The sequence below is a fragment of the Oncorhynchus keta genome, chromosome 9 (genome assembly GCF_023373465.1).
Source record: "Oncorhynchus keta strain PuntledgeMale-10-30-2019 chromosome 9, Oket_V2, whole genome shotgun sequence".
In the NCBI taxonomy this organism is placed as follows: Eukaryota; Metazoa; Chordata; class Actinopteri; order Salmoniformes; family Salmonidae; genus Oncorhynchus; species Oncorhynchus keta.
In genome coordinates this window covers 35,223,698-35,248,229 of record NC_068429.1, presented here as the reverse complement: position 1 = coordinate 35,248,229, position 24,532 = coordinate 35,223,698, and the positions used below count along the sequence as shown (strand labels likewise).

General features: G+C 44.0%; 1 protein-coding gene across 3 annotated transcripts in view; it reads left to right on the top strand.

Moving 5' to 3' along the window:
• gnaz (guanine nucleotide binding protein (G protein), alpha z polypeptide) overlaps positions 1 to 24,532 on the top strand; it is a 42,482-nt gene that overhangs the window by 5,750 nt on the left and 12,200 nt on the right. Inside the window, exons 2-3 of one of the 3 annotated variants that reach the window (XM_035776170.2) lie at positions 21,976 to 22,209; positions 22,593 to 23,417. In XM_035776170.2, the coding sequence (XP_035632063.2) occupies positions 22,695 to 23,417 (723 nt within the window). In that variant the 5' untranslated portion in view covers positions 21,976 to 22,209; positions 22,593 to 22,694. Of the gene's footprint in view, positions 1 to 21,625; positions 21,772 to 21,975; positions 23,418 to 24,532 lie in introns of those variants that run through there. The other 2 variants (XM_035776172.2, XM_035776169.2) reach the window with 2 other exon arrangements.

Below are 24,532 nucleotides of genomic sequence, written 5' to 3'. Positions count from 1 at the left end.
TGTTATTATATAGTTTTGAGGTCTTCTAATATTCTACAATGTAGAAAATAGTAAGAATAAAGAAAAAACCTTGAATGGGTAGGTGTCCAAACTTTTGACTAGTACTGTATGTCTAGTGTAGATATTCAGATATTCATGTTAAATCTAAATGGCTATCATATGGCTATCACATACTTTCTTACACATTGAAGATGAAACTATCATAAGGTTCAGTTTATACGTAGAAGGTACTAGAACACACAGAAGGACTGGGTAGGGTAAAAATTAGACGTGGACCAAGCAAATGTAATAACGTCAGGTCAGACATTTCACATAGTTTAAAATCTTTGTGTGCTTTACGTTATGGAGGTATGTCAACAATTTAAACTGGTAACTCTACAGAGAAGAAATGTGATGTCACTTCTTGGAAGGTTGGTGCTGCCATGTCAGACACAGCTCCTTCTGCACTATGGGAGATGTCCACCAAAGACAGAACCACATGCCTAATCAGTCCTACAGTACATCATATCACCTCAAACAAAAACGTCATGTAGCCTAGGACCCAGCATTCTGTGTCTGTATTTTCTGTTACGCAATAATAAGTATATATCAGGAAATAACTACCGGACCACAGGTCAGAGATCTGAAAAATATTTCCTCACATATCCTATTTTCCCATTTCTATTTGCAGATTTGCTTTTCAAGCTAACAGCCTAGATGACACTCTAATATGATGTAGCTTGATAACCCATGCAATTAGAGTGGGATTGAAGCCTGAAGTTGGACTGAGAGGAGAGGGAATTGGAAAGGGCAGTAATGGGGCTTAACACAAAGTCAGAGGTCTCTGGTAACCTTGGCTGTAAGAATGGATGACAGGGATGATATCAAAGTAAATCACATCCCTTCATTGAACGCTCTCTAAGGTTTTGCTGACACAAATTGGTTAAACTCACACACTCACATGATGCCATTGCCCATGTGGTGTCATACAAGACACAAACTAATATAATTGCCATATTGGTCTACAATATATCACATACTTGGAATTTGGGCACAGCAGTACTAGTATAGCACAACACATTTCTGCCATTTTGAATGGGGCTTTTAATAACATGCCAGTAAAGTTCCCCAAAGAACATATCCAGTAGGAAAAACAATGGTTAAGTTCATTTTGACCCCTCCTAAACCCTTTGTAAGGTTGCCTCTGCCCCTCCATTGTGAGACATAATGGCTTGGGACAGCTGTAGCTTTATAGTGACAGTGGCCGGTTTGTCTCTATGTTTTTTGGTCTGAGAAGGACAATGGGGTTGTATCATATGCTTCCCTCATCTATGCCCTTGTAGGTTAGAAGACTTGGCTGACTTTACCACTTAAATTGATTATATTATAGTACGGGGAAATTATACAATATGTCCATCTCCTCTTACACTTAAGAACAATGATTTATGTGGACACATTTAATGTTATACTGTATCATATTACTCTAGGCCTGCAGGTTGTGGGAATATTCACCAAACCGGCCTCTATGAAATTGTTCTGCTAATTCCTTTAGCAATTGGATAACTCTGATAAGCTACTCTGGAATGCAGTAAACACAGAAATAACGACTACTGTGAACCCTTTTTTGAGCAGGATATACCTTTATTATTTGTTATTCTGCTAGGTCCAATACTGTGCCAAGCCTCTTGTGACCCATCATGCTGACTGGCTTCCTAGATTTCTGACTGTCAACTGGACTGAACCAAATTAGGGTGGGGCTTTATCTGTTTGTAGTAACGTTACAGTAAGTAAGGATTAGGTTATCGTTGAGTTTTATGTGAATCTACAGAAATGAATTTCTCTTTCTCTCCTTCCCTCCTCTCTTTCTCCCTCTCTAATCTGTGCTGGCGTTCAGAACTAGGACCCTGTGTGTGTGCCTGAGGACGATGGGCCCTCTTCCCAGCACTAATTACTGAGGGCAGAGCAAAGGAACTAACAGAGCATCTTTGTGTTCCATTCCTCACACATAACATCAGTCATATGATAGAGTACAAGGAGGAGGTGGTGGAGGAGGAAGTGGTGGAGGAGGTGAAAGAGGGGAGGAGGTAGTGGAGGAGGGGAGAAGAAGGAGGTGGTGGAGGAGGGGAGAAAGAGGTGGTGGAGGAGAGGAGGAGGTAGTGGAGGAGGTGGTGGAGGAGGGGAGAAAGAGGTGATGGAGGAGGTAGTGGAGGAGGTGGTGGTGGATGGGAAGAGTGGAGGAAGAGGGGAGGTGGTGGTGGAGAAGGTGTTGGAGGTGGTGGCGGAGGAGGAGGTGGTGGAGGAGGTGGAGGAGGTGTTGGAGGTGGTGGCAGAGGAGGAGGAGGTGATGGAGGAGTGGGGGAGTGGGGGAGGAGGAGGAGGGAAGGAGATGGTGGTGGAGGAGGGGAGGAGGTGGTGGTGGAGGAGTAGGAGGTGGTAGAGGTGGTGGTGGGGAGGATGTGGTGGAGAAGGAGGAGGAGGAGGAGGAGGAGGAGGAGGAGGAGGAAGGGAGGTATGGGGGATGCTCTGGACTGAAGGACCATTGGGGGTGTTGGAGAGGGTTTGAGAGGTGACAGTTTTTGAGTGTGTGTGTTTGAGTATGTGTATGTGGGTGTGTACACTATGTTTGTGTGTGCTGTGACCATAGCTGCTGGCTTTAGGTCAGGAACCTCGACAGCACATCCAAAGTGTCCCAGAACAACACATGAAGCCTGCATACTGATGGAAGGTGGCAAGTCTGCAAGGACACCACTGTCTGCAGGTCTAGTAAGTTTTAAGTTTTAAGTCTAGTAAGTTTTAAGTAGTAAGTATTAAGTTGATGTGGAGGTCATGGACCAACAGAAGTCTGTAACTGTGTGTATGTGTGTGTGTTTGTGTGTGTGCACACGTGCATGTGTATAGATACCCTTGAACACTACGTTAAATTGGATAATGACATCATATCATTCTTTGTCTGCATCAGAATTTTAAAAAACGTCAAGGTTTGGAGGAAACAAAGTATGTCAGATTGCCTTGTCTTATGACTGATAGCATCTGCTGTCAGCATGATCTATGGAAGTACTTATGGATACATTTGACTGAGGGCTTATCCACTGTGGAGTAATACGCTTTTTGTGAGTTGGTGTATATGGTGCAAAGTTTCCCTGTATCTTAACATGCCATAAATTTGATTTATACATATCTGATACTGTAACGGCTTTCCTCTTCCTCTTCTGAGGAAGAGTAGCAAGGATCGGACCAATACGCAGCGTGGTAAGTGTTCATCTTGGTTTTTAATAAGAACACTGAACATAACAACAAACGACAACGTGAAAAAACAAAACCGAAACATTTCCGTGTGGAAACAAACACGGACACGGAAAATAATCCCCCACAACTCAAAAGTGAAACCAGGCTACCGAAGTATGGTTCTCAATCAGGGACAACGATTGACAGCTGCCTCTGATTGAGAACCATACCAGGCCAAACACAGAAATCCCAAAACATAGAAAAAGGAACATAGACAACCCACCCAACTCACGCCCTGACCATACTAAAACAAAGACATAACAACAGAACTAAGGTCAGAGTGTGACAGATACTGCTCGTCAGTAACCTATACTGCACATTGCAGTCTTTTCCATAGTCTTGCTTGCCAGACTCGTGGCGCGGCAGCTGTGTGGAGAGACTGCCCTACACTGACCAGTATTCTTTCAATACGGCACCCATATTGCTGACCCTGTTGCTATACTGGCGTTTCCTATTTCAGTGTATTCCAGCTAAGTTTCCTCATCCTGACCCAATGATGAAAGCACCAACTGCAGGATGTTAACTAACAGTCAGTGGCTTACAGCAGACACAAAATGGCTGTTCACCCACAGTTTCCCTTCTGTTCCAAAAAAACAGTGGCGGCTGCTGAGGGGAGGACGGCTCATAGTAATAGCTGGAATTGAGTATAATGGGCTGGTATCAAACACATGGAAACCAGGGGAGTCGGTCCTCCCCTCAGCAGCCTCCACTGGTCGTGAGAAAAATATAACTGTGTTTGTGCCTGTGTTAGTGGAAAGATAAGTAGCCTGAGCCTTGTCCTGAAACATGATTATGTTAAATAGGAATACTATCAACTGAGCAGGTTGAAGAGTGAATAAGCTACAAAGCAGAGTGTTTGCTTTGTCACTCAAATAACTATCCCAGTTTTGTTTCACAAACATTGAGACACACACACACACACACACACACACACACACACACACACACACACACACACACACACACACACACACACACACACACACACACACACACACACACAAGTAAATGGACAGACAGACATAGATACAGGCACATATAGACAGACACAACACACGCACACACAGATTGCTGGACTTGCTCCACCTTCTACCATCCTTTCCCTTGAGTGGGCTGGCTCACGGCTCTGTCTGTGCACAAATGTGCCATTGTCAGTGCCGGCTGGCCTTGTGACTCAGTGTGACCCGCTCCATCGGCGGGACGGGAAGGCAGAGGGCCACAGGCAGGCGCTGAGGCGAGGCACACCAAACACAGTCCCTTATCACATAGGATCTGCTAGTAACTACACTGAGCCCCCACCACTACCCTGCTCCCAACCCTCTCTACAGCCCACTGTTTTGGAGGGATGAAAAATGAACACTGCCTTTCATTGTTTACCATGATGTAGGAACAGTGTACCCATGTGACCTACTTGTTGTGTGTATGTACTGTCATGTATGTGTAACTGATACACACACACACACACACACACACACACACACACACACACACACACACACACACACACACACACACACACACACACACACACACACACACACACACACACACACACTAATAATATATGCCATTTAGCAGACACTTTTATCCAAAGCGACTTACAGTCATGTGTGCATACATTCTACGTATGGGTGGTCCCGGGGATCGAACCCACTACCCTGGCGTTACAAGCGCCATGCTCTACCAACTGAGCTACAGAAGGACCATAATTAACACTACATGTTAATGTTTTTAAATGTATGGAAAATGTTCAGTTTTTTGTCTGTAATGTATTTTTCATTATGTGTCAGACCCGAGTAAGACTAGCTGTCAACATTGGTGTCGGTTAATTGGGATCCTAATCAATCAAAACCTAGTATCTGCCTCCCACCCAGGGCCAGAAAGCGAGAGAGTGAGTGTACCAAATCATGAACAAACACAATGGTCAAGGCCAGATCTTCAGTCTAAATTTTAAGTGGTCCATGCACAAATGTTCTCAAACAACTGAATGATTGTCGGGGTTAAAAACCAAAACATTTATCAAATAATTCAGTTAAATAACTATTATTACGGCTCCTGGGGATATGTGTGGCGCAAAAGCCCCCAGCATGCAGTGGGTGTTTTGAGAGAAGCTGAGCCAGAGTACTGGCTGAGGAAGCATTCCTTTATACTGTGTGCTTTCTGTGTGTGTGTCCATATTTGGGATGTGTGGGGTGAGGCAAGGACAACAAAAGTATTTTTTGTATTCTTAGTTTAAGACATGGGTTTGGTAACACTTTATTTGAATGTTTCATCCTAATCCATACATAAGATAATCATGAACACGGTTTAGTTATACTTGAATTGTAAGTCTAACAACAGTTCATGACAACAGTATATCACATTGTTAGTCTGTGCGGTAAACATGTTATGACAGAACAAGTGTCATTTCAGCAATGGCCATATTCCCTCCATGATGTTATCCCTGGTAATAAAGAGTAATTGTGAAGTTGGCCAGAAGTCCTACCCCAGCAGCCTCAATAGGGGAGTAAATGCTCTCACTATGACCCAATCCCACACATCCTACACCCAGCTCCCAGAACATGGGAGGACGCCTGGGATTTCCTGAGGCCAATTAAAAGTTCTGGCACGAGTCAGGAGACAACAGAAAGAAACTTATGGGCGACCTCTGATGTACCCCAGAAGGTTTAGGAAATGAATGATTATAATACATTTATTGAACTTGGGCCCAGATATGGTTACAGCACTGATTCATTTATCCATATAGGATCTGAGGCTGCCAGAGGCCCCTCCCCTCACCTCATCTAACAGGAATCCTGGGTCATTCTGGGGGGACTAACACTCCCCCCTCTCTCCCCCTTAATCACTGTCATACACACACTCCCCCCCTCTCCCCCTAATCACTGTCATACACCCCCCCCCCCTCTCCCCCTAATCACTATCATACACACACACACCCTCTCTCCCCCTAATCACTGTCATACACTCTCTCCCCCTAATCACTGTCATACACTCTCCCCCCTAATCACTGTCATACACTCTCTCCCCCTAATCACTGTCATGTACACTCTCTCCCCCTAATCACTGTCATACACTCTCTCCCCCTAATCACTGTCATACACTCTCTCCCCTAATCACTGTCATACATTCTCTCCCCTAATCACTGTCATACACTCTCTCCCCCTAATCACTGTCATACACTCTCTCCCCTAATCACTGTCATACACTCTCTCCCCTAATCACTGTCATACACTCTCCCCCCTAATCACTGTCATTACACTCTCTCCCCTAATCACTGTCATACACTCTCTCCCCTAATCACTGTCATACACTCTCTCCCCTAATCACTGTCATACACTCTCTCCCCTAATCACTGTCATACACTCTCTCCCCTAATCACTGTCATACACTCTGTCCCCCTAATCACTGTCATACACTCTCTCCCCTAATCACTGTCATACACTCTCTCCCCTAATCACTGTCATACACTCTGTCCCCCTAATCACTGTCATACACTCTCTCCCCTAATCACTGTCATACACTCTCTCCCCTAATCACTGTCATACACTCTGTCCCCCTAATCACTGTCATACACTCTCTCCCCTAATCACTGTCATACACTCTGTCCCCCTAATCACTGTCATACACTCTCTCCCCTAATCACTGTCATACACTCTCTCCCCTAATCACTGTCATACACTCTCTCCCCTAATCACTGTCATACACTCTCTCCCCTAATCACTGTCATACACTCTCTCCCCTAATCACTGTCATACACTCTCTCCCCTAATCACTGTCATACACTCTGTCCCCCTAATCACTGTCATACACTCTCTCCCCTAATCACTGTCATACACTCTCTCCCCCTAATCACTGTCATACACTCTGTCCCCCTAATCACTGTCATACACTCTCTCCCCTAATCACTGTCATACACTCTCTCCCCTAATCACTGTCATACACTCTGTCCCCCTAATCACTGTCATACACTCTCTCCCCTAATCACTGTCATACACTCTCCCCCCTAAACACTGTCATACACTCTCTCCCCTAATCACTGTCATACACTCTGTCCCCCTAATCACTGTCATACACTCTCCCCCCTAAACACTGTCATACACTCTCTCCCCTAATCACTGTCATACACTCTCTCCCCTAATCACTGTCATACACTCTCTCCCCTAATCACTGTCATACACTCTGTCCCCCTAATCACTGTCATACACTCTCTCCCCCTAATCACTGTCATACACTCTCTCCCCCTAATCACTGTCATACACTCTCCCCCCTAATCACTGTCATGTACACTCTCTCCCCCTAATCACTGTCATACACTCTCTCCCCCTAATCACTGTCATACACTCTCTCCCCCTAATCACTGTCATGTACACTCCCCCCTCTCACTCCCCCTAATCACTGTCATACACACACTCCCATCTCTCTGTCATGTACACTCCCCCCTCTCACTCCCCTTAATCACTGTCATGTACACTCCCCCCTCTCACTCCCCTTAATCACTGTCATGTACACTCCCCCCTCTCACTCCCCTTAATCACTGTCATGTACACTCCCCCCTCTCACTCCCCTTAATCACTGTCATGTACACTCCCCCCTCTCACTCCCCTTAATCTCTGTCATGTACACTCCCCCCTCTCACTCCCCTTAATCACTGTCATGTACACTCCCCCCTCTCACTCCCCTTAATCACTGTCATACACACACTCCCCTCTCTCTGTCATGTACACTCCCCCTCTCACTCCCCTTAATCACTGTCATGTACACTCCCCCCTCTCACTCCCCTTAATCACTGTCATACACACACTCCCCTCTCTCTGTCATGTACACTCCCCCCTCTCACTCCCCTTAATCACTGTCATGTACACTCCCCCCTCTCACTCCCCCTCATCACTGTCATACACACACTCCCCTCTCTCTGTCATGTACACTCCCCTCTCTCTCCCCCTAATCACTGTCATGTGGAGAGCGAACGCAGACCCAGTTCTGATGTTGGACTCATTTGGGGCTCTTTGAGAAGTCACTGGTGCTCTAAATGTACAGTCTAGTCAAATGAAGTATTCTATCTGTACATATTCTGGGTGTCTGACAGTTGCACTAATGTCTGATAATGTGCTCTAATACTGTATATAGAGGCCTGTTTAGAGGCCTGTTTCTAACGGGTTGATCTATTTTAGCAGCATTTCATTCCTCAAGGACAAACGACATTGAGGACGTCAGGATTGTGAACTGGGATCAGATCTGGGTTATTATGGGAAACCCAGAGCTAGTAGGGAACCAACTAACCAGCATATTGAAGCAACAACTATATTCAGGCCAACCTCTCAATCTTGCATAATGCAACACAAAGTGCTGAGTCCTGAAGATCACTCAGTCTGCGACCTACATCTACTATGGCTCTGACGTAGGATGGTATGAGTGAGCTCACCGGCAGTGACTCACTACAGCGATACAGGACATTTTTTAGTTTGAAACATTTGCCTCAAGCATGCAAAGCATTCTCATGAAATGTCCATGTTTATTGAACATGTGAAGCCAGTCATCATTTTTGGAGGCAGGAGGACATTGTGCTGTCTGTTTGTGATGGAAGGTTGTACTGGAGTGACATTGATCTTTTTCTCTGCTGCCTGGGGGACATTATATTGACTTTCTGGTTGTTGTCTGAGTTTTTTGAAGGCAGCCTGCTGGTATCTGCGTTTTGGTATCTGCGTTTTGGTATGTGTGTTTTGGTATGTGTGTTTTGGTATGTGTGTTTTGGTATGTGTGTTTTGGTATGTGTGTTTTGGTATGTGTGTTTTGGTATGTGTGTTTTGGTATGTGTGTTTTGCCTCTTTTTAAAGCTATATTTTAACACATTTCTTGAGTGAGCACTTCCACTTTATTGGATCAAATTCAATACACTTTGAATTATTATACAATCCAACACTAATGAAACCAAAGTTGAATTACGCCTCAGAACATCTAGGGTGGACATGGGTCATTTCTCCACTAGCTCTTAACCAAATACTGTAAATCAATCATCTCCAGTTACTGAATTGCAGGATATGCATCGATAATTAGTCATTTCTCAGTGTTCCAGTAACAGCGAGTTTATCTTTGAAAGTTTCCACCACAATCTCAATCTCAGTACTTTTCACTCTGAATCAGTTATTATTTTGTGACTTGGTCTTATTTTCTTATAGCTACAGATCAAATCAATTTTCGGGTTTTGCTCCCTCTAAATTCCCGAGATCCAGCACAGCTCCTAATCTGTTATTAAACTGTAGTGAGGTTAACCCCCCAAATATTGAATATTAATCTTACCAGCATTATGTTCTTAATAATCTAGACCTTTTGTACCTTTAAAGGGATACTGCGAGATTCTGGCAATTAAGCCATTCTCTATTTACCCAGAGGCAGATGAACTCATGGATACCATTTGTATGTCTCTGTCTGCAGTATGGAGGAAGCTGGAGGTAGTTTCGCGAGCCAATGCTAGTGCAATGAATGGAAGTCTACAGGTACAGTAGCATATGCTAGACTAGGCCAGCCTATAGATTACCAGTCACGCACAAACACTAGTTAGCATTAGCTCGTGAAACTACCACTTACAGTACTTCTCCACTAAACATGATAGGGGGTGATGCAACAATGGAACCCATTCATTTTCAATGGAGGAAAGTGAAGTGGGCCCCCCTGTTGGACGATGCAAGCATGGGCAAGGCAGCGTGAACTGGGTGGGACCTAAATTGGGGAAAGTTGAATTTTACACAAATACTCAGCGATATCGCTGTGCGATTGACCAGCTTGCTAGAATTGGATAGTGGGTCATCCCCTGTAATGTAATCCCCTGTAATTCCCTTGTATTTCGAATCGCCACGCTAGCTTTGCCCTCATGTATGTGCTACCAAGCATGCGAGGTAGTGCTTGGTATCAACAGCCAATCCAGTAGGGACTTGACGATAAAGTGAGCTTTGATTAGTCAATCGCTCTGCGATATTGAAGAGTATTTGCATAAAGTTCAGCTTTCCCAAATTTAGGTCCTGCCTTGGTTGCGATTACTTGCCTAATCTCTCATCGCCCAACGGTCCCCCGCCCACTTTGCTTCTCTTCCATGGCAAATGGATGGCTTTCTGTAGTTTCTGAACTGGAGTTATCAGGAACAATTAACTGGCTGATTTAAGTCATGTGTTCTGTCTCAATCAGTCATCAGTGTGCCTCAGAATCCCTAGCTTGTTGCGGAGAAAGATAGAAAACTTGTGTCTTCAATCCAAAAAATAAATGCTCTATAGACCAGAAAATTCCAGGGCCCTGCTTTTTCAAAGTAATTGAACGACATATACTTTATGTGCCTCTGATTTATCGGAACAAAAGGCCTGTGTTGGCTAAAAGGAAGGCCCAGATCCGTCTCATGGGAAATGTTTTGATTGACATTTTTTATTGCATTACTAGTTTGTTGACAATGGTTTCATTGGTCAGTTGGTTGGTCACAAGGCTGGCAAGCCATCATCTCCGTGTCCTTTACGGGTGTTAAACATTTAAAATAAATTGGGATCGTTAACAACTAGGAAAAAAACGTTTTTTGATGGGGTTTTACACAAAATGTAAATCGGAGTATAGGGAGGTACTGTGAGACCCAAACCATTGCTGGCAGTAGCACAGGCCCCCAACAACAGACATTAGACAGGTAATCACAGTGCTGATTACATAAATGATTGCAGTTCAAATGCAGCCATTGCCATTGGTAGAGGTTGTCGGCTTCAAAGCCCTGATGGCATATCTAGAACCAGACTGCAAGATGCCATGTCGAAAAAAACTGACGGCCCGGATGGAGAAAGTCCTCTTCTGGCTGTGCCGGGTGGAGATTATAACAGTACATGGCCAAGATGTTCAAACATTCATAGATGACCTGCAGGGTCAAATAATAATAATCACAGTGGTTGTAGAGGGTGCAACAGGTCAGCACGTCAGGAATAAATGTCAGTTGGCTTTTCATAGCTGATCATTCAGAGTTAGAGACAGCAGGTGTGGTAGAGACAGAGTTGAAAACAGCAGGTCCGCGATAAGGTAGCGCACATCCGGTGAACAGGTCAGGGATCCATAGCCGTAGGCAGAACAGTTGAAACTGGAGCAGCAGCACGACCTGGTGGACTGGGGACAGCAAGGAGTCATCAGGCCAGGTAGTCCTGAGGCATGGTCCTTAGGCTCAGGTCCACTGAGAGAAGAGAAAGAAAGAGAGAGCGAAAGAAAGAAAGAGAGAGAGAGAGAGAGAGAGAGAATTAGAGGAAGCATACTTAAATTCACACAGGACACCGGATAAGACAGGAGAAATACTCCAGATATAACAGACTGACCCTAGCCCCGCCAACACAAACTATTGCAGCATAATTACTGGAGGCTGAGACAGGAGGGGTACCATGTACTAACCACTTCGAACATGGAGGAGAGGCACACGGAAGAGAACGTAAAAACAGCATTAACCACTATCGTTGCTGAGTGGGAGTGGGTCTAATTCAATCACTTTATTCAATATGGAAACAATCTGATTGGCATCTTACTTTTAGTTTGACAATGACGACAAATAATAGATTAAAGGACATGTTAAGCTGCTTGGATCTCATTTCTAAGTACAACTGCACCAGGGCAGTCATTGATACACATGCCGCTGTATAAACGTCAAAGCCAGATAAAGGCCGTTTGGACAGCCTCACGCACACCATCATTTATCTGTCTAAATGATCACGAGTCCCATCAGGTCAGCTCTTCTCACTCCCAACTTTCTGTTCCCGTAATGTCGTTCACCAAGCCAAGCATACTCACAACCTATTTAGGTTGCGCTGCTTTTCTTGTTATGGTATTTTAGTATTTTATTAGGATCCCCATTAGCTGTTGTAAAAGCAGCAGCTACTCTTCCTGGGATCCACCCAAAATATGGAACATTAATAGACAACAACAGCTCAAGGACAGAACTACATAAAAACGTTTTTTAAAAGGCACATGTAGCATCTACATATCAATACATACACACAAACTATCTAGGTTAAATAGGGGAGAGGCGTTGTGCCGCGAGGTGTTGCTTTATCTGTTTTTTGAAACCAGTTTTGCTGTTTATTTGAGCAATATGAGACAAAATGGAGTTCCATGCAATAATAGCTCTACATAATAGTGTACGCTTTCTTTCTTGTTCTGGTTTGGGGACTGTGAAAAGACCCCTGGTGGCATGTCTGGTGGGGTAAGTGTGTGTGATAGAGCTGTGTGTAAGTTGACTATGCAAACAATTTGGTATTTTCAACACATTAATGTTTCTTATAAAAAGAAGAAATGATGCAGTCAGTCTCTCCTCAACTCTTAGCCAAGAGAGACCGGCATGCGTAGTATTCACATCATCCCTCTGATTACAATGAAGAACAAAACGTGCCGCTCTGTTCTGGGCCAGCGGCAGCTTAACTAGATCTTTCCTGGCAGCACTCGACCACACGACTGGACAATAATCAAGATACGACTAAACTAGAGCCTGCAGGACTTGCTTTGTGGAGTGCGGTGTCAAAAAAGCAGAGCATCGCTTTATTATGGATAGACCTCTCCCCATCTATACAACCATTGAATCTATATGTTTTGACCATGACAGTTTATAATCTAAGGTAATGCCAAGTAATTTAGTCTACTGTTGTGTCTTTGGCTATGCCAGATTAAGTGATATGACATGCTATTTTATAAAATCCTTTCTCTGTAATTGATATTACCTGATTGAGGTAATTATGTAAATGTAATTAACTAGAAAGGCGGGCCACCACGAAAGAGTGTTTATAGAGCTGTTATCTTCCGAATAAACTCTGAAAGACCTAGTAATATTTGACATCAATAGCAGTCAATATTAATCGTCACCTTATTTCAGTCTCATCTGAACATCGTAGAATTCTTGGTTATCTTCACAAACAAGTTGAATCAGCAATACAAAATTGGGTTTAATTATTTATTTACTAAATACCTAACTAATCACACCGAATTACATATACAAAGAATGAATCATAACTTGATTACAAATTATGTCATAAAGGAAAACGTCCCTTACGGACGGAACAGATATGACAGCTGGTTACACAAAGAAAAGGGGGTTGGGTTTGAGTGAAAGAGCGGGAAGACTGAGGAACAAAGGAAGAAGCTCTGCTATCGTAAATTCAGTATCTTATGCATTCTAAATTACCGCCCATTTGGAAAAGGAAAATGCAATAAATATTTACTCTGAGCTGCACTTCGGTAGGTTGGTCGTAGATGCTGGCCGTGTTGGCCAACAGAGATCTTCCTGTCCTCGGAAGAATGTCACTGGTGGTAAATTGGATTACGTTGTAGTATCGTCGTTGTGTGTTAGACTGGATACGTCGTCCGTCCTTTCCTAGCCCACGTTTACAGCTGCTGTTGCTAACTCAACGGCTAGGATGTCTCACTTCTGTAGTGAATAAGAGTTCAAAGTTTATACCATTCACAACCAAAGCTCACGCTGAGGTTGGCTTAGTTTTGTAGTTGACATGTTAGTCCTTTTCAACGTATGGACCGTCGTCCTATCGTCCTCGGAACAGATAGTTACATTTTCGTCAAGGGCTTATATAGTGGAGGGAGAGAAGGTTGTGTTTCATAGTTTATAACCCATGTCTCTTCACAGGGGCGGGCCACTGATTGAGCAGAGCTCTAACTTTATGAAAACCCAAATCTCTTATTTGGAAGCTAAAATTACATTTAATCTTTTCACAAATAGTGTCATATTTAAACATTTAAATTGCACAACAATTCCATGTGAATCTGATAACTAGAATGTGTAGACTTTCCCAGATACAGTTTATGTCGTACTGTCATCAGTCATAATGTCTCAGATGTCAACCGAACTGACATCATATTCATTAAGTACCACCGCATATTTTCAACTGGTTCTATTACCGAAATACAGTATGGTTCCTTTCCCCCACTTATTTGATGTTCCCAGACTCTCTATGTTTAACAAAGGCTATTCAAGAGTCCTTCAGTAGAGTCAGAGAAAACACTGTATATATATATAATATGACATTTGTAATGTCTTTACTGTTTTGAAACTTCTGTATGTGTAAAGTTTACTGTTAATTTTTGTTGTTTTTCACTTTATATATTCACCTTGTATGTTGTATACCTCACTTGCTTTGGCAATGTTAACACATGTTTCCCATGCCAATAAAGCCCTTGAATTGAATTGAATTGAATTGAATTGAATTGATAAGGGAAGGGGAGAGAGTGGCAGGTGTCCCAATCAGGTGTAAAAAAGTTGTTTGCATATTTGAGCTTCTGTGTGAGTATATGAGAGAGAGAGAGAGAGAGAGAGAGAGAGAGAGAGAGAGAGAGAGAGAGAGAGAGAGAGAGAGAGAGAGAGAGAGAGAGAGAGAGAGAGAGAGAGAGAGAGATAGATACAACCCATATTTATGTTTATTTATTTTCCCTTGTGTACTTTAACCATTTGTACATGGTTACAACACTGTATATATATATATATATATATATATATATATAATATGACATTTGTTATTCTTTTGAAACTTCTGTATGTGTAATGTTTACTGTTCATTTTTATTGTTTATTTCACTTTTGTATATTATCTACCTCACTTGCTTTGGCAATGTTAACACGTTTCCCATGCCAATAAAGACCCTTGAATTGAATTGAATTGAGAGAGGGAAGGGAGAAAGGTATTTATGGGGGGTCATAAACCTTACCCACAGGCCAATGTCATGACACTACTCAACTTGCTCAACAGCCATACCATTCATTACCAGATTCAGCTGAGGTCTAGAACTTAGGGAATGATTTGTACCAAATACAATACTCTGAGTTTTAGAGATGTTCAGGAACAGTTTACTACTGGCCATCCATTCCAAAACAGACTGCAACTCTTTAAGGGTTTCAGTGATTTCATTAGGTGTGGTTGGTGATGTGTACATCAGCATACACGGACACACATGCTTTGTTTAATGCCAGTGGCAGGTCAATGGTAAAAATAGAAAAGAGTAGAGGGCCTAGAGAGCTGCCCTGCAGTACACCACACTTTACATGTTTGACATTAGAGAAGCTTCTATTTAAGAAAACCCTTTGAGTTCTATTTGATAGATTGCCGTATCGTCGATTCAGAGCTGAGGTCGAAAAGCCATAACACAAGTTTGTTCAACAATAGATTATGGTCAATAATATCAAAGGCTGCAATGAAATCTAACAGTACAGCTCCCACAATTTTCTTATTATCAATTTCTTTCAACCAATCATCAATCATTTGTGTCAGTACAATACATTTTGAGTGCCCTTCTCTATCAGCATGCTGAAAGCCTGTTAATTTGTTTATAGAGAAATAGTATTGTATTTGGTCAAACAATTCTTTCCTATAGTTTGCTAAGAGCTGGTAGCAAGCTTATAGGTCTGCTATTAGAAATAGTAAAGGCTGCTTTACCACCCTTTGGTAGCGGAATTACTTTGGCTTCCCTCCAGGCCTGAGGACAAAGACTTTCTTCTGGGCTCAGATAAAAGATATGACATATATAAGAGTGGCTATAGAGTCAGCTACAATCCTCAGTAGCTTTCCATTGAAGTTGTCAATGCCAGGAAGTTGGTCATTATTGTTCGTTAACAATATTTTTGTTGGTTGAAAACAGTGGAGGCTGCTGATGGGAGGACGGTTCATGATATTGGGTGGATTGGAGTCTACGGAATGGTATCAACCATATGGAAACCACATCGTTAATGTGTTTGATCCCATTCCATTGACTCCATTTCAGCCATTATTACGAGCCGTCCTCCCCTCAGCAGCCTTCACTGGTTGAAAACACTATAGGCTAATGTGTCACACAACTCAACTGTCTTCATGTCTACTGGGGAAGCTAGGTCAGGGAGGGTAACTGTAACTGACTGACTATTTAGTCTGGTGTCCTCAGTACCCTCAGTCTGCCAGGCTGCTCTGCTACCACAGGAACCCCAGCCTCCAGCAGGTAGTAAACCCCCTACCCTCCCTCTCTCCAAAAACCACTGTCCCTGTCCCTGCACTGTCATGGACCAATGGGTAAATGGAACATTAGAAACATAAGCGTGTGCAAAACGATCCCTATTTCACAGTTTACTGTCTGTGAGGTTCACGGAGGACAGTTGAGAGAGAGAGATGGGAGAGAGAAAGGGAGTGAGAAAGAGAGTGTGAGAGAAAAAGAGAGAGAGGAGGGAGAGGGACGAGAGGGAGAGGGGAGAGGGGGGAAGTAACCTCAGCATGATGAAAAGTAACCAGTGACTGTGATTGTTGGGAAGAGGCCTGGGGTGTTCATGTGTGTTCATGTGGTATGCGCGTGTGTGGAGGGGGGCATGCATGTGTGTGTGTGTGTGTGTGTGTAGACATGAGTAAAGAGGGACTGGGGCATATCGCACAATGCAACTGCTGGTGAGATGCTTTACGTAACAACGGTATTCATCAATAAGACAGAGATGCCATTGTGCTTTTTGTCAGGACTTACATAATCTATTTATTGCCAGAGCCAGGCCTGTTCAGTGGCAGGAGAGATGGAGCAGTGACACACACGGTAGGCATGGTAACCCTGGGCCTGGGGGAGCTGCTGCATGCTCTCGGAACAACTAGTATGCAGAGTTTATCATATCTAAAACAACACAACTCTTCAGGTGTATTTTTGATTTTGAAAATCATACTCCTGTATACCTGTATTTCTACTTGATTATTTATGTTTATTTCAACACATGTCAAGCTGGCTGTTGTGTCAGAAACCCTTGGACAATGGACAGTACAGTATGTTTGCTCTACTTTGAACACCCAACATGATCCCTCTTCAAATACAAAACATGAACACACACACCTGTTCACCTCATTTTTAAACCATTGGTACTTAACAAAAACCGTACTCATCACACACTCCGCTCTGAAAACATAATGACCTGAGAACAACATTACTCCTCTGTCTAGCAACTCTATCATCACTAAACATGACACAAGCACAAAAACAGCACCTGCCTGTTCCTCAATTCTTAAATTGTCTGGCTTTCATTGTCTCGCTCTACAAACTGTATGTGCATCTCGATTAATTCTATTTAATTCAGCCCAGCCCATCGGATAAAGGAAGGCTAGCAGACTGACCCCATTGCAACCTCTTTCATAGTCCTATTTTATTAATTGGGAAAAGATAATGTCCACACTACATGTGAAAAGAGTGGTGATGTGTGGATACTCCTGGTATCATATAACGTTACTGAACAAAAATATAAACACAACATGCAACAATTTGTTACAGTTCATATCAGGAAATCAGCCAATTGAAATAAATTCATTAGGTCCTAATCTATGGATTTCACATGACTGGGAATACAGATATGCATCTGTTGGTCACAGAAAATGGGCCTCACAATTGGCCTCGGGATCTCGTCGCGGTATTTCTGTGCATTCAAACTGCCATTGTTAAAATGCAATTGTGTTCGTTGTCCGTAGCTTATGCCTGCCCATACCATAGTCCCACTGCCACCATGGGGCACTCTGTTCACAACGTTGACGTCAGCAAACCGCTCGCCCACATAACGCAATACACATGGTCTGGTCTGCGGTTGTGAGGCCAGCTGGACGTACTACCAAATTCTCTAAAACAATGTTGGAGGCAGCTTATGGTAGAGAAATTAACATAAAATTATCTGGCAATAGCTCTGGTGGACATTCCTGCAGTCAGCATGCCAATTGCACACTCCCTCAAAACTTGACACATCTGTAGCATTGTGTTGTGTGACAAAACTGCACATTTTAGAGTGGCCTTTTATTTTCCTCTGCACAAGGTGCACCTGTGTAATGATCATGGTGTTTAATCAGCTTCTTGATATGCCACACCTGTCAGGTGGATTATCTTGGCAAAGGACAAATGCTCACCGACAGGGACGCAAACACATTTGTGCACAACATTTGCGAGAAATAATATCTTTGTGCGTATGGAACATTTTTGGGATATTTTATTTCAGCTCATGAAACATGAGACCAACACTTTACACGTTGCGTTTTTATGTTTGTTCAGTATCTATCCACTGTACATTAGGACATGGGACACAAATAACACAATTGCTTCAAGAACATCATACATACCATTTTCGATTTCCATTTGAACACATGCTGATGCAATGCCATGCATGTGTAGGTTTTACACAATTTGCACATAATGTATATTTGAACTAATTGTTCATGCAGGTAATAAAGGCCTGTGCGTGCATTCTGTCCGTTAACCAGGAATGTTCTATTTCCCTCTGAGGATTACCATCACCTCCCAATCTAAAATGATTGACTTTTCTCTGATGGCAAATTGGTGCTTTCCACTATCATGACAGAAATAGCCCATTACACTACCATGACAGTAGTACATCTGCTCATTTCTAATAATGATTAGATATTGTAATTCGGCATGGTCGAATTAGAAATAGGAGAGGAAGCCATTGGTGTCGTGTGCAACAAGTAGTGAAGGAGAGGCGAGAGAGTGACAGAGCTGGTCTCACCCTGACTATCACATTACCTCAGTGCTCATTAAACATGAGCCTGGTCTGGCCTCTCTCCACGGCCCCTTCCGCGCTCCCTCTCCCTCCTCTCGCGTACTCTTCAAAGGGACACGCCCTCACTACGTCACACAACGCCATTATTCTCCACATCACAACTACTCTCCTTGATTCAGTGAACTGGTGAAGTGTGCTCTGGGTAACCAGGTTTAAAGTGCATCCAGTTACACGGTTTCAAAAAGTACAGTTTCATTTGGACACAAAAAGGGTGGGGTATGGTAGTTTCCTGAAATAATATTTGTGAAGTGATACTAACCCCATATGCCCCCCTCTCACTTGGCACGTGCCTTACGAGAAAGAGTGCAAGCAGTTCTGCAGTTCCGTAAGCAGAGGAGGCGCTCCACTGTGCCCATTATACCTGACTATCTGCAGTGTTCAGAGTGGAAGGCCTGCCGAACGACCTCGGGCCTTATCTTGCCCCTGGTGTTTGTGCTTCCACACTAACATAACGCATACCTTGTCATGCCATCAAGTCAGTGGCCTACATGTAGAATTAACTGGTCAACTGAACAACGGAAACAAGCCAAAATGCAGAGACAGGGAGTGATACTTGAACTGATCAAAATCATTTGCCCATTTCATCAGCTTTGATAATTTAGCTCAGTTGCATGTTTGCCTTTAAATGCTTGCAAAAGTGTAATGTTAACACCAAAAGACAAATACCATGCTTGTTCGCCATTCAACTAATACCTAAACCGTCAATCTATCTAATCTAACAGAACAAATAAACCCACCATTAAGTGTACGACAGTCTGTACATTCAGAGAGGGAAATGGGTAACATCATTCACAAGAGCCTGCGTTAAATGTGGGGATATTGTTGCGTAATCATGAAGGAATACACATCCCACCACCTCCTCAGCAATTATCTAAAGAAGCATTACCTCTGAGGCAGTATGGCAATGCTGAAGAACGCTGAAATTGCACATTGAAATGAGCTCATGCACCGTTCGTTGTAATAACTCCTTTTATGGCCTCTGAAAATCAGTGATGTGCAGCTTTCTAACTGGTTTGGCTGGCTCCGCCATTTTGAGAGCTTGGGCAATCAGGTGCCTGAGGCAGAAGAATAATACTGTCTTTCCTGTTTGCGTTGTGTGGTGCTTCTGCTGTGTCAGACAGTCCTCCGAGTCTTTCTAAGAGTGGATCTCACTAACTTTGGGGAATGCTCTCTCTCTCTCTCGGTCTCTGACTCTCTCTCTGTCTCTCCTCGTCTGTCTGTCTCTCTCTCTGTGTGTGACAGGTCTGAAGAGTGTAGTCTGGCCAACAAAACTAGGCCACAGCGTGATTTCACATTTGTTACACAACCAATAGCATACGGTCTGTCCTGTCACAATGTGCATCTATTTATCAGAGTCCCAGAGTCCCAGAGTCCTAGAGTCCTAGAGTCCCAGAGTCCGAGCTCAGAATGCAGTCCATTCACTGTAATATACAGTCAGGTCCAAAATTATTGGCACCCCTTGGTTCTGATTAGCAAAAAAGACTGTATAAAATAAATAACAAGACAAAATATTTAAGCGTATTTAAGCGGGGTATGTGTGTCAAGAACTGCAGCGCTGCTGGGTTTCTCACGCTCAACAGTTTCCCGTGTGTATCAAGAAGGGTCTATCACCCAAAGGACATTCAGCCAACTTGACACAACTGTGGAAAACATTAGGAATGGTTTCCTAATATTAAGTTGCACCCCATTTTGCCCTCAGAACAGCCTCAATTCGTCGGGGCAGGGACTCTACAAAGTGTTGAAAGCGTTCCACAGGGATGCTGGCCCATGTTGACTCCAATGCTTCCCACAGTTATGTCAAATTGGCTGGATGTCCTTTGGGTGGTGGAGCATTGTTGATACACACGGGAAACTGTTGAGTGTGAAAAACTCAGCAGCATTACAGTTCTTAACACAAACCGGTGCGCCTGGCACCTACTACCATACCCCGTTCAAAGGCACTTGCATCTTTTGTCTTTCCCATTCACCCTCTGAATGGCACACATACACAATCCATGCCTCAATTGTCTTAAGGCTTAAAAATCCTTACTTAACAGGTTTCCTCCCCTTCATCTACACTGAGTGAAGTGGATTTAATAAGTGACATCAAAAAGGGATCATAGCTGTCACCTGGTCAGTCTAAGTCATGGAAAGAGCAAATGTTCCTTGTGTTTGGTTCACTCAGAGTCGTTATTATTTATTTGATACAGTATTTTTTTGCTCATCTCTATCAAGGGCGCCAATCATTTTGTGCCAGACTACCTGCAGTATTCCAACACATTAAATGCAGTGTATTCACACGGTGATTATATGACGTAAGAAAATGTTAATAATTCATAAAAATTCACATGGTAGAAAATGTTTTCAGCATTTTTGTAGACAGTATTTTTGTAAGGCAATCTGTTTGTTTTCTGCTTAATATCCAAAGCTGTGATTTTTTTCCTAACAGTTTTGAACCATGCACCTGCAGGATCACAAATTGGAGGTTGAGGCAGAGATCAGGCTTTGCAGTGGAATGAAACAGTGAGAGGCACCTGTCGGCTTGAGGCAGTTATTTCCACTGTGATAGTAAATAAACAGCACACATGACATCAGCTTGCAGAGCCTTAGGTAGACAGGAGAGCGGGAGAGTCCAGGGGCGAAGTGAGGGGAGAGCGGCTAGGGGGAGTTTCCGTTTCACACCCTGGATATCTTTTGGGTTTGCTTTTGTGTGTGGGGATGCGTGTTTGTGTGTATGTGTGTGTGTGTTTTCTTGTATATGACTCAGCTCAGACTAGGTCTATGGTAACACAGGGCTGCAGATGGAGATAGGAGAAATGCCTGTTAGAAAGAAACAGTAAAGAGGAAGTGAGCACTGGGAGGGACAGTATGGCGACACAGCTGAGGATCTGAGATACAGGTCTGGGCTTTGACCAAGAGAACGGGTGCTGTGTGCTCCACATGCATTGTAGTGGAAATACACTGTCAGTTTTGGGGGTATGATATTTTGTGTCCCTTGTGTGTGTCTCTCTCTACATGTTTGTTTGAGTGTGTATTTTAGTATCTGCATTTTGTGTGTTTTGTGAGACATCAATGAAGCAGCTCAACTCCACTTCTCGGTTTCCTCTCGGGCTCCTATGCTCTGATTCATCATGACTGTGTTCATTGATCATGTCTCTCCTCTCCCTCTTTTGTTGGCAGAAACGGGGACCTTCAGTTTCCTGAGACGCACCACTGCGAGGAGGAAACGGAGCAGAATATAGCCCAGAGAGGAGGCAGACAAGGCGTGAAGGACTGCCCTGGATGACTGCTGTCACCAAGATAGGGAGTGGTGACGTGAGAGCCATGAGGGAGGAGAGCGAGGGGGATTTGCTGCACCTACACATCATCCCCGAACACTGTCTTCACTAACACCTCCATCCCCATTCCTGCTCCGTAAGTTTCCTCAGGGGGTGACCCCTGATATGACCCCCAGCACCTGTGGAATTAGGCAGTCCAACCCAAACCCCAGCTCCAGGCTCTGTGTGGACATCCCACCATGTCCTGGTAGAGCTCTGTGCCAACGCCAGTCCCAAATCCTGGGATGAACCCACAGAGGACCAACGCACAGCCTCTAGATCACGAGGAGAATGAAATATTCCTGAGTCATTCCTGCTCTATGGTTCTCGTTTCCCTCTGTTTGCTCTGAGTGGAAGGTGTCTCTCTTGCTTCCCATCAAGCCCCTGCAGCTTTGAAGATTCAAACGTAATCCTATTCCTGCTCTGACATCCATCCCTCTCTTCGTTACTCTCTTATCTCTGTTCCTTTTGATCTTCCAGATTATTTTAGTTTGACCCCGGACGCGCCCCCTTTTGCCACCCAGCACGTTCTCCTCTGTGATCACCACGTTTTCCTCGGTGTTCACCGCGTGGCAGACGACCATGGGTTGCCGGCAGAGTTCGGAGGAGAAGGAGGCGGCGCGGCGCTCCCGGCGGATCGACCGCCACCTGCGCTCGGAGAGCCAGCGGCAGCGGCGTGAGATCAAGCTCCTTCTGCTGGGCACCAGCAACTCTGGCAAGAGCACCATCGTCAAGCAGATGAAGATCATCCACAGTGGAGGCTTCAATCTGGACGCCTGCAAGGAGTACAAGCCCCTCATCCTTTACAACGCCATCGACTCGCTCACACGCATCATCCGTGCCCTGGCCACGCTCAAGATCGACTTCCACAACCCCGACCGCGCCTATGACGCCGTTCAGCTCTTCGCCCTAACCGGGCCGGCCGAGAGCAAAGGGGAGATCACAGAGGAGCTGCAGGGGGTCATGAAGCGCCTGTGGGCCGACTCAGGCGTGCAGGAGTGCTTCTGCCGCTCCAACGAGTACCACCTGGAGGATAACACTGCCTACTATCTGAACGACCTGGACCGCATCTCCTCCAACGAGTTCATCCCCACCGTGGAGGACATCCTGTGCTCCCGCGACATGACCACGGGCATCGTGGAGAACAAGTTCACCTTCAAGGAGCTCACCTTCAAGATGGTGGACGTGGGGGGGCAGCGCTCGGAGAGGAAGAAGTGGATCCATTGCTTTGAGGGCGTGACCGCCATCATTTTCTGTGTGGAGCTAAGTGGCTATGACCTCAAGCTATACGAGGACAACCAGACGGTAAGGGAAGCCATTGGGCAACACATGCAACATTAGCCATTACACAACCAGCCAGTTCCTGTCCACACTCTGTCATCACACCCTTGGGGCCTGCTGTTAGATATGGCACTGTGGTGTTCTCCTTTTCACACTTCTCAGGGTGCATTACATCTAGGGCCACACTACTCATTTCTGCAGAGTTTAATAGACATCATGTGACTTAAAATGGCAGGGGCCCAAGTCGACCTCTAGCATGTGTCCTCAAAATGTTGGAGTTAAAAACAGGTAAATGATCAAGTGACAAACCCTAACTAACCCTTCAATGAGGAATATACTGTATCTGACATTCTGTGTGGATATGATAGCTTTACCCCATGAAAGCATGAAAAGGGAAGACTATTCCTAGATAGAGGGCTAAAAGTGTATTTATTTTTAGTTGTATTTATTTGCACAAGAAAAGGGCTACCTTTTGTGAGAAGCATTAGGAGCAGATAACACATGCAAGAGCACGAGCCTGATATTATCTCTGCTGCGTCAACACTACTCGATACCGCTCTTTACAACCTTCTGCATTTCCTGCATCTAAGGATGAGTCAGACCACAGAGTGAAGGAAAAGCAGCCAACAATTGCTCAGCATATGTGGTAACTCCTTCAAGACTGTTGGAAAAGCATTCCAGGTGAAGCTGGTTGAGAGAATGACAAGCGTGTGCAAAGCTGTCATCAAGGCTATTTGAAGAATCACTTTTCTGGTGACTACATAATTTCATATGTGTTATTCCATAGGTTTGATGTCTTCACTATTATTCTACAATGTAGAAAATAGTAAAAATAAAGAAAAACCCTTGAATAAGTAGATGTTCCAAAACTTTTGATCGGTAGTGTATATACCTTCCTGTGGCCTGATAATTCACATATAACATAAATAAGACCAGATATATTAGGCACTCGCTGATTTAGTACATGAAATCAATTATTTACATTTTAGTCATCTTATCCAGAGCGACTCACAGGCTCAATTGCCTTGATCAAGGGCAGATTTTTCACCCACTCTGCCCCGGGATTCAAACCAGCGTCCTTTCAGTTACTGGCCCAACGCTCTTAAAGCTACCGGCTGCCCTTTTTAGCGAGTTATAAA